Consider the following 11,140-nt stretch of genomic DNA (forward strand, 5'->3'; position numbering starts at 1 on the left):
CCCTCACTGGTCTGATGCAGCAGGGTTCTTCTCATGTTCTTATGAAGGCCTCGGCCTCCATGCCCTGTTGTTGGCCCTCCAGAGGAACTGCCTGGCCACTGCGTGAGATGGGATGGTGGAATGGATGGACCACTGGTCTGCTCTATCTTCCTATGTTCTTATGTTGGGATAAACGCTTTTACGGTGCTGCTGGGGAAAGCATCCCTGGGTGTTTTAGAACTCTTAATATTTGTACGATGGTCGTCATTATCATATATTGGAAGACGCCTATGCAGACCTGGCTTCTTGGTTGAAAGGCGGTTAACTAGCACTCTACATAAACATATTCTTCTTCCTGCATAGATAGGATCTGGCTGCAAACCTCTGTGTGTGCTTATTGTGTGTTGAGCGCAGAGTGATTTCTGAGGAAGTGTGCATAGGATCACCATGCAAACATTTAGCGGGGAAATGAGGAAGAGGGTGTGTGGGTGGGCTTTGGGTGTCCACAGCTGTCACTGGCGTATTGCAGGTTTTTAAAGGGGGGAGAGTCCCTTAATCTGAAAAGCCCTTTTCAGGGATCACATTTAGATGTAAAATAGGTGTCACTTAGTTCAGCGGTTCCCCAGGCTACATCCAAACTGTACTTAAAAAAAAAAATAGTACAGGATGGCAGGCGTGCATTTCTTAACTTCATACATTTGCTAAAAAGACTGTCTGTATGCCTGAACGATGGTAATAAGCAGTGTTCCCTCTAAGGTGAGTCAGTGTGAGCTAGCTCACAGGTTTTTAGCCTCTGGCTCACACATTTCTGTCTTAGCTCAGGAAGGAGGGTTCCAGAGCAAACCAATTTATGCAGCAGCCAAATCGCTCGCTCACAACTTTAATGTCGGTAGCTCACAAAGTCGAATTTTTGCTCACGAGACTCCACGGCGTAGAGGGAGCATTGGTGATAAGCTAGACAGCGTATTTTTAATTGCTTAAATAATTTAATTTGTTTTGAATTATTGCACTGCCCAAGGTGTATCACATTAAAATGAAAGGGCCTGTTAGCTGCAAGAGGATCTCTTCAAACTATCAGAACACAATTCTCTCCCTCTGCTTTTTATAAAATATAAATTCCTCAACTTTCTTCTCTGCTTCGCAGTACAGGATGATAGATGTTTTAATTTTTTTGGTGCAGTTAATATGATAGAACCAGTGGTTGACAGTATCCAAATACAGGGTCCTCGTAACAAAAGCAAATGACCATCTTTTTAATAGAGCCGATCTGCCGTTGTAGCTGCTCAGCTTAAAGCCGTGTTTTTAAAGCAGACCAAAAAAAATTTGTTACTAAAAATTCAAAGGCGTGGAAGAGAACGTATTTGTTCTTCACTGTGACAAAGCGTTCGTTTGTGAGCCTTACTGCATGAGTAATTTTAAGTCTGAAAATGTTGGGCAGGGACTGCTACTTTTAAAAAGGGTGGGAACGGTGACATTCTAGTATGCCCGAATACAACCAGAAAAGGAAAAGCTGACACATGGTGCTTGTCAAAACTTGCTTACTAGGGCTTTTTTTCCGGGTCGTTTCAAGCAGTGGTTCCCAGGCTTAGGCCAATCAGGAGCTATCAGTGTTTTTGTGGGGTTGGCCGCCTTCCCTGCTACGTACAAATTGTCAGTGACTCCCGCCTGGCTGTACCTCGCTTCGCTCATGAAATACTTGTGTGAATTATACCAAGTTTAATACTGAGCTGCAGCGACAGAGCAGGAAGTTAACGTGGCAATGAATCTCTTCCTCAGGAGACCCTGAAGAGAGTTGGTTGTACTGCCAACTGCCCATCCCTGGACCAAGAGTTATTGCCAGTTAACATCAGTTGTTTTGGGGGTGTGTGGGTGTGTATGTGTGTGTTTTGTCATGCGATGACAAAAACAACCACCTTAGAAACATAGAGCTGGAAGAGGTCCCAAGGGTCATCCAATCCAACCCTCTGTACAATGCAGGAAATCCACAGCGACCCCCCCCCACTCCCCCAGTGATCTCTGCCCTATGCCTGGAGGAAGACAAAAAGCCTCCACTGCTGGACCTCCTGATGGCACCAGGTATTCTTGGCCACCATGCGGCAGAGTGTTGGACTGGATGGGCCATTGGCCCGATCCAACATTGACTTCTCTTATGTTCTTACATCTGGGGCGAGTGATGCTCTGTATTCTTGGTGCTTTAGCGGGGGGGGGGGGGAAACAGGGGGAGGGCTTCTAGCGTCCTAGCCCCATTTCTGGACCTCCTGATGGCCCCTGGTATTTTTGGCCACTGTGTGACAGAGTGTTGGACTGGATGGACCATCGGCCTGATCCAAGGTTGGCTTCTCTTATGTTCTCCAGGGTCCCTTGGCCAATCTGTCCTGGAGGAAAACTCTTTCCTTGATTTAGGATTTTTAAAAATTAAGTTATCGGAGTTAAGCACTGCAAAGGTTTGTTGTTGTTGTTTAGAGAACCAGCGCGGTCCAGTAGGTTAGAGTGCTGGGCACTAGGATCTGGAAGATCCAGGTTCGAATCTTCACTCCACCATGGAAACTGGCAGGGTGACTTTGGGCCCGGCCACACACACTCTCAGCCTAAGCTACCTCACAGGGTTGTTCTGAGGATAAAATGGAGAATGTTGTAGGCCACGTTGGGGAGGAAAGTGGGTTGCAAATGAAGTATCATGTCCATTGCATTTCTGGGAGTCAATGTGAAAGAAACCATTTAAAACAATTAGAATGTACATAAGAACAGCAAGAGGGTTCACACCCCTGTACAATGAAGGGGAAAATGAAAAGTTCTTGATGTAACACTGAATAGTTGGAAGGACTGGCGGACTTCCCGAGGAAGGGCTTTCCAAAGTTGTTGTAGGGGTCAGTGTCCTTCCCCAAGCAACACACTCACAAGATGACCAGCTGTATTAGCAGTCAGTAAGCTGAAACAACTGCAAAATGATGGCTTTTAAGCGGCTTTGCCGAGAGCACAAAGTTCAGGCAACTGACCTTGTCTTGTGTCTTCCACAGATTGTGAAAACTATGCCTCAGCTGTCTGAATCAGGCAGTTTCACAATTTGTTTTTAGGTATACACCTAAAAATATAATGTGTACACAACAATTACGTGTGTGTGTGTGTGTGTTCAGCTCCACCAAAGATAGGGACGGGCATACTCGGGATCTGGGACTGACTGTGGCTCTGAGCTGTGTGTTCCTGTGGTGGGAAACGGATTTGTCATCGTGTAATGTGGGAAGCTAAGATAAAACATAGAGAATATATGCAGCTCTCTTGGAGGATCAGCGCCTTGGCTTTGCTGTACAGATTAATTGTTTGTTTCAGGCTAGGGCTCTTCAAAAGCTATGCAGATGTTTTCGATAAATAAAAACCTCTCTCTTATTGCCACCTCTTTTCAGGCAGAAGAGAAGATAACCCCAGAACCCAGGCTGAAGAAGTTGGAACCAGTGCTTTTGCCAGGTAAGCGATCCATGCAGCTTCAGAGTGGGTTTGGGCCAACGAAAAGGTGATCACTTCATGAACACGAAGCTGTCTTATACAGAGTCAGGCCCTCAGTCTCTCGAGCTTAGTATCGTCTGCCCCGCTGGCAGCGGCTTTCCAGGGTCGCAGGCAATGCTCCCTCTAAGCTGTGGGGTCTTGTGAGCAAAAATTCTACATTGTGAGCTACTTGCATTAAAGTTGTGAGTGAGCGATTTGGCTACTGTGTACATTAATTTGCTCTGGAGCCATCCTTCCTGAGCTAAGACAAAAATGTGTGAGCCGGAGGCTAAAAAACTGTGAGCTAGCTCACACTAACTCAGCATAGAGGGAACACTGGTCTCAGGCAAAGGTCTTGCATATCGCATGCAATCCAGTCTTTTCACTGGAGACACTGGGGATTGTTAGAACTGGCACTTTCTGTGTTCAGAGCAGAGGCTTTACGTCCTAGTCCTAGTGTCCAGACTAAGATTGTGCTGCAACATATTAACTTATCTTTAAATTGCCACCAGACTCTCTATTATTGTTCCTGAAGGATTTACTCTTTATTCAACTATGTCTTCTGCGCAGATTTAATAGTGGGATTTTTGTGTACAACTTGGTTGTACACAATAAGGGACAGAGAATATACGCAGCTCTCTTGGAGGATCAGCGCCTTGGCTTTGCTGGACAGATTAATTGTTTGTTTCAGGCTAGGGCCCTTCAAAAGCTATGCAGATGGTTTCGATAAATAAAAACATCTATCTTATTGCCACCTCTTTTCAGGCAGAAGAGAAGATAACCCCAGAACCCAGGCTGAAGAAGTTGGAACCAGTGCTTTTGCCAGGTAAGCGATCCATGCAGCTTCAGAGTGGGTTTGGGCCAACAAAAAGGTGATGACTTCATGAACACGAAGCTGTCCTATACAGAGTCAGGCCCTCGGTCTCTCAAGCGTAGTATCGTCTGCCCCGCTGGCAGCGGCTCTCCAGGGTCTCAGGCAATGCTCCCTCTAAGCTGTGGGGTCTTGTGAGCAAAAATTCTACATTGTGAGCTACTGGCATTAAAGTTGTGAGTGAGCGATTTGGCTGCTGCATAAATTAATTTGCTCTGGAGCCGTCCTTCCTGAGCTAAGACAAAAACTTTTGAGCCGGAGGCTAAAAAACTCTGAGCTAGCTCACACTAACTCAGTTTAGAGGGAACACTGGTCTCAGGCAAAGGCCTTGCATATCGCATGCAATCCAGTCTTTTCACTGGAGACGCTGGGGATTGTTAGAACTGGCACTTTCTGTGTTCAGAGCAGAGGCTTTACATCCTAGTCCCAGTGTCCAGCCTAAGATTGTGCTACAACATATTTATCTTTAAATTGCCACTGGGCTCTCTATTATTGTTCCTGAAGGATTTACTCTTTATTCAACTATGTCTTCTGCACAGATTTAATACTGGGATTTTTGTTCTGTTTGTATTAGTAACTTGGTTGCTAGATTTGAGTCAATTAGGAACTTAGAGGCCAACCAAATTTTCAGAGTATAAGGTTTTGAGAGTCCAAACTTCCTTTATCAGGTACGAAGCTCTGACTGTCAAAAGCTTCTACTCCAAAATTTGTGTTAGTCTCTGAGGTGCAACTGGACTTGAATCTTGCAGAGGAACACGGCTACCGTTTGAAACTGACCTTGATGCAGTGCTCCTCATCTTGCTCTGCATTCATTGCAAACGCTTTTGTTTTCCTCCCTTTCTGAAACGTTTCTCCACTTTGCTTTGGGTGGCAGCTCTTTACAGAAGGCGTCTCTGTGGTTTTCTACACCCAAGGCACTGTAATGACAGAGAGAGAGTGCGTTAGGTGTCTCAGATACTTATCTCCTGGCTTCCTCTCCTTGAGCTGCCAGATTTATCCCTTCCAACAGGAGCTCCGTGGGTTGAGCAAAGCGACACCCGCACAGATTGAATTTCAGCAATGGATGACTGCAGCACAATCTCTGGGTTGTTTGCCGTTCCGCAGCTTCCGTCTTCGGCAGGTGCATGCCGTAGACCTTCCCTGTGCGTTCTCTGATTCAAGTAAACACATGTGCTTATTTTATGGTATGTGGAAGCAAATCTGAGGGACTTGACACTTGTGTGCCGATCAAGCGAGTGCTGACCAATGGCTCCCTCTAAGCTGTGGAGTCTTGTGAGCAAAAATTCTACTTTGTGAGCTACCCGCATTAAAGTTGTGAGCGAGTGATTTGGCTGCTACGTAAATTAGCTCCGGAGCCATCCTTCCCGAGCGGAGACAAAAAATGTGTGACCCGGAGGCTAAAAAACTGTGAGCTAGCTCACACTAACTCAGCTTAGAGGGAACACTCGTGCTGACCTAGCTTCCAGATACGGATTTCCCTTCTACATCATGTTTGCATGTGCTAAAATTTAGGAAGGGGGCACACTGTATGTGGAGATAAGTGGGTGGTGTTCTTGTGCTAGGTACTCGTTCGAGTAATGTTGGGTAGATCTGTGGACGTGCTGCTCTCAGCAAATGACTTCTCGAGTTATCGATGTAGTGTGAAGCATTTAGTTATTAGATTTGCAAAAGAAATGGCAGGCACTTGCGGCACCTGTGTCCTTTAGTCTGCTCGTGTTTACACATAGCCCTAACATTCAGTCCCTCCGGCTTCTCCTTTGTCATAACTGATGTAAACACAGGGGCGAGAAGGAGCTGGGCTTGTACCGCTCCTGTCTCAATTGCTTCTGCCACAGTGACAGAGCTGAGCTGTTTACGCTGAGTGATTTATTGGCATTTGAGATTTCTCCACTCCCGGCAACGCGGTCACTGCCGGGGAGCCAGGGAAGGGGGGGGGAGAGCGGGCAGCGGCTGTGCTGTGATAAAGTAAACCCCCCTCTTAGGGGAAGCGCAATTCTTCTGGGGGGAAATTAGCAGATAATTTTAGAGCAGCTGTCTGTTAAGTTGATTATAGGGTTAAAACGCCTCCGCTCTGAAGCCAGCAGAACTTGGTGTTCCGTCTGGAAGAATGGGCCAGCTTTCTTGTAGGTGTTGCGCAAACACATTGCAAACACTTTCTAAAATTGTCAGCGGCAGCAGCCGTCACTGAGAGCTAGAAGAAAGGGTCACTCTTAAGTCTAGCCGATCCTGCCAATCCGGACCCCTCTAAAGGGGGATTCAGATGTCTTGACAGATCAGAAGATGGACATCTGGTGTCCTCAGTTCCCTTTCTCTCGTTGGGGGGGAGGCAGAAGGACCTGGGATAAGCAGTGATTGAGACCTCCTGGGGCTTGTGCTGAAGGAGAACGTAATGAAGCGGAGTTACCTCTGGCATTCTAGAGCCACCCTGGGAGCCAGTTTGGTGTAGTGGTTAGGAGCGCAGACTCTAATCTGGGAGAACCGGGTTCGATTCCCCGCTCCTCCACGTGCAGCTACTGGCGTGACCTTGGGTCAGTCACAAGTTCTCTCTGAGCTGTTGTCTCACGAGCAGTCCTTGAAAGAGTTCCCTCAGCCCCGCCTGCCTCACAGGGTGTGTGTGTGTTGTGGGGAGGGAGAGGGAAAGGAGATTGTAAGCCGCTCTGAGACTCCTTCTGGTAGTGAAGGGCGGGGTAGAAATCCAATCTCTTCTTCTGCTTTCTCTTTGTTAAAGTAGGTTGCCTGTCCCTCCTGGCCACTGGCGGGGGACCAGGGACTGTAGGGTTGCCAGATCCAGGTTGGGAAACTCCTGGATATTTGGGGATGGAGCCTGGAGAGGACAGGTGCCTCAGTGGAATACAATGCCGTAGAGTCTATCCTCCAAATCATTCATTTTCTCCGGGGGAACTGATCTCTGCAGTCTGGAGACGAGCTGTGATTCTGGGGGATCTCCAGGTCCTAGCTGGAGGCTGGCATGCCGATGTTGAACAGCCACAGTGCCGATGCCATCTTCCTCTTGCTGTTCTTCTTTCCCCCCCATCTTTCCATGTTTCTAAACCGGGCTGCCTTCCCGACAGAGTCTAATCTGCTGCTTGCTGTAATACTAACTGTGGGGCCTGCTCCTGTACTGGGGTTCATTTGCACACGTACCGCCGTCGAATGGCGCACTGGAGCCTTTGAAATGAAGCTCCGAGATCGGCTTAAAACACGCTGCGCTCAGCTGCTAATGAGAGTGCACCCGAAGGAGAGCAAGGTGCTTTGCTCTGTCAGAGGAAGAGAGGGAGTTACTTAGCACTTCTATTTTTGCCTCCGCCTGATACAGCACAGCTGTAAATTTCCCTTTTGTCTCACCCAGCAAGATCAAATTGAGATGGTCTTGAATGCTTCAGCTCCGTACCTCTGCTCCTTCCCCCGACAGCAAGGATGCATGGAGTGGCATTCAGAGACCATGTTCTCAGGTAGAGGCAGCAGCTGTGAGCCAGTTGGGCCCGATCAGTTTATCATCCACAGAGCCGGCAGTACAGAAGTGACATAAATGTGTCGTCCTGTTGATTCCCACATCAGTGCCGGTCATGTTATTTTGTTGCTGGCCCACCACAGAATTTACGGTGGCATAGATCAGGGGTGTCAAATATAAGAACTAGGGGCTGGAACCATCCCATCCAGGGCTGTTTTGCAGCCCGCGAGCAACTAGTGCAGGGGAAGGAACAGGAGACTGTTTGGAGGGGAGTGGGAGTGGGCAGAACCACTCCAAATGTGGCTTCAGCATGGTGGAACAACCTCGTCTGCAGCAGTCAAGCAGCACCGGAGCATCTGCCCTGTGCTGCACTGCTGGCTCTCCAGTCCATGCATATGGGTTTTCCTTTGCACCCCTCTCCCAGTCCACGAGGCCTTGTAGTGAGGGTACACTAATCTGGAGCTTTCCAGCTGCTGTCCTTTATACAGGTTATATCTCCGGTACCTGGCATTACATTTTATGGCACACATGGCCCAGCCTGATAAAGTGACATTTTTGTCAGATCCGGCCCTTGTAACAAATGAGTTTGAAACCTGTGGCATAGATGGTTTCTCTCTCCCCCATTTAATTCTCACAGTCTCCTTGTTAGGTAAGTCGGGCTGAGAGATACGGGCTGACCACAAGCCATCCATTGAGCTAGGGGACTAAGCGTATGGGGTGTGAACTGTAGGCTCCCTGTTCCAAGTCCATGCATTGGCTCCCTTGCAGAATCTAAGCGAGAGATGGATTTTGTTCCGGTAGAATCCTGCAAATAGTCAGGGTGCTGCTTCTGGGGAAAGAACTTCATCGACCCCATACATAAAAAATGACATATTTTGAAGATTTGCCCGTGTTGCTGAGTGTGCTAACCTCTGCAGCCATAAGACACAAAATCAGGCACTTGTTAATACTTTTCAACAGATTCAGTTGCATTCTGCTCATTGGCGTCCCTTGCTCTGTTGCGGAGTGATTACATCACAGTTCTCAACTCTGTGTGCACTGTACCTAGGGTTCCTAACTCCTGGTTGGGAAATACCTAGAGGGTTTTCATGGTGTAATGCCATAGAATCCATCCCCCAAGGCAGCCATTTTCTCCAGGGGAACTGATCTCTGGAGTCTGGAGAATAGTTGGAATTCCTGGAACTCTCCAGGCCCCACCTGGAGTTTGGCAACCCTAACTGTAGCCCAGACAAGCTAAATAAGTTAGTTATAACTATTTGTGTGTGTTGTTCAGTAAATCAACTCTGGAGGCCACAGCTTAAAACTCATGGTGTTTGGACCCTTGCTTGAGAGCCAGGATAGTGTAGTGGTTAATAGTGTCAGACTAGTATCTGGGAGACCTGGGCTCAAATCCCTGCTCGTGCCATGGAAGCTCGCTGGGTGACCTTGGGCCAGTCACACTCCGTCATCCCAAGCTACCTCACAAGATTGCTGTGAGGATAAAACAGAGGAGAGGAGATGATGTGAGCTGCCTTGAGTCCCCATTGGGGGAAAAAGGTTTCCCTTGCTCGAAAGCTAGTCGAATCCAACTCCAGGGGGCGGTGCTCGTCTCCGTTTCCAAGCCAAAGAGCCAGCGCTGTCCAAGGACTTCTTGTGGTCATGTGGCCGGCATGACTAAACACCGAGGGGCACAGAACGCTGTTACCTTCCCACTGAAGTGGTACCTATTTATCTACTTGCCATTTCTTGCTTTTGAACTGTTAGGTTGGCAGAAGCTGTGGCCAGTGACAGGAGATCACTCTATTAGTGACACTCGGGTCTCGAACTGCCGAACTACAGACCTTCCTGTCCGCAGCTCAGCGTCTTCACTTCTGAGCCACCACGGTCCCCACATTGAGGGAAAAGCTGGGATCTAAATGAATTAAGTAAATAAACAAACTCAGGGGTTCTAAGATCTCAGTCTCTCGCTGGTCTGTTTAGAAATTACGGGTCCTTTATGTGTATTAGGGATTTGAAGAGCCGGCTTCAGCAGCTCAGTTTTATTTCCTTCCTTTAAAAAAAGAAAAGAAAATAGTTGTGTAAACTTTACAGAAGGTGCTATGGTTGTTTTTAGTATGGAAAGGAAATCCACCACAGGTGGTCAGTCATGCAGTGCCAGTGATGCCCAATTAAGGGCAAATGAGCTCATTTGCTTAAGAAGGTTTGAGATTGTCATGATTATTCAGTGATTGTTAGGGGTGGTTGTTAGGCATGCAGGCCTCAGTAATTTTCTGAGGTCAGCGTAACTGAACTCCCAGGGTGTAGAAACCCTCTTCCGCCTTTCTCCTGATGGATTTGCATATGCAATAGGAAATATAGAGTATGCTCAAAAGAAATGGTAAGAAGGAACGAGATTCACCATTGCTTGCCTTGTTAAAACCTAGTAGAGAGAGAGAAGAAGAGACTGGATTTATACCCCGCCCTTGAGCAATGCTTCCTCTAAGCTGGGGAGTCTTGTGAGCAAAAATTCTGCTTTGTGAGCTACTGGCATGAAAGTTGTGAGCGTGTGATTCGGCTGCTGTGTAAATTAGTTTGCTCTGGAGCCATCCTTCCTGAGCTAAGGCAAAAACGTGTGAGCCAGAGGCTAAGAAACTGTGAGCTAACTCACACTAACTCACCTTAGAGGAAACACTGCCCTTCAGTACCAGAGGGAGTCTCAGAGTGGCTTGCAATCTCCTTTCCCTCCCCCTCCCCACAACAGGCACTCTGTGAGGCAGGTGGGGCTGAGAGAGCTCTTGCGAGGACTGCTCTTTCAAGAACAGCTCTGACAGAACTATGACTTGCCCAAGGTCATCCAGCAGCTGCGAGTGGAGGAGTGGGGAATCAAACCCGGTTCTCCCAGATTAGAGTCCGCGCACTTAACCACTACACCAAACTGGCTAGAAATCTCCTTAGGCTTTGGGCCTGTTTTTATGCCACTCCCCCTTTATAGCCAGGGAGGGGCCAGAAGTAGGCTTTCAGGGGCATGGAGCCCAGGATTGCAGGGTTCTCAACCTCCAGGTGCGGCCTAGAGATTCCCCGGAATTGGAAGAGATCCCCTGGAATTGCAACTGATCTCCAGATGAGAGAAATCAGTTCCCCTGGAGAAAGTGGCTGCCTTGGAGGTGGACTCTATGGTGTTATATCTAAACACATAAAATACTTCTCTGCCCTTGTGGGCACAAGGAAGAGAGTCTGCAGGCCGGAGGAGGCACAAGGCTGGTCTTCCCCCATGTACCATTCAAGGGGCTGTGGGCATTTGGCCAAGGCGTAGGTGGGAGAGCGTGTCTTCCACTGAAGCGCTTGTTCCCCCTACGCACAAAAAATTCCTAGCAGGGAGAACACTGCCGCATTTCAGGGAA

At 48.0% G+C, this 11,140-nt stretch overlaps 1 protein-coding gene across 1 annotated transcript in view; it reads left to right on the forward strand.

Moving 5' to 3' along the window:
- The first annotated feature begins 708 nt into the window (after positions 1–708).
- MTMR10 (myotubularin related protein 10) overlaps positions 709–11,140 on the forward strand; it is a 62,066-nt gene continuing 51,634 nt past the window's right edge. Inside the window, exons 1-2 of the mRNA XM_015419491.1 lie at positions 709–735; positions 4,225–4,285. Coding sequence (XP_015274977.1) covers positions 709–735; positions 4,225–4,285 — 88 coding nt within the window. The remainder of the gene's footprint in view (positions 736–4,224; positions 4,286–11,140) is intronic.

The sequence above is a fragment of the Gekko japonicus genome, unplaced genomic scaffold, assembly GCF_001447785.1.
Source record: "Gekko japonicus isolate JY-2015 unplaced genomic scaffold, Gekko_japonicus_V1.1 scaffold653, whole genome shotgun sequence".
Classification (NCBI taxonomy): Eukaryota; Metazoa; Chordata; class Lepidosauria; order Squamata; family Gekkonidae; genus Gekko; species Gekko japonicus.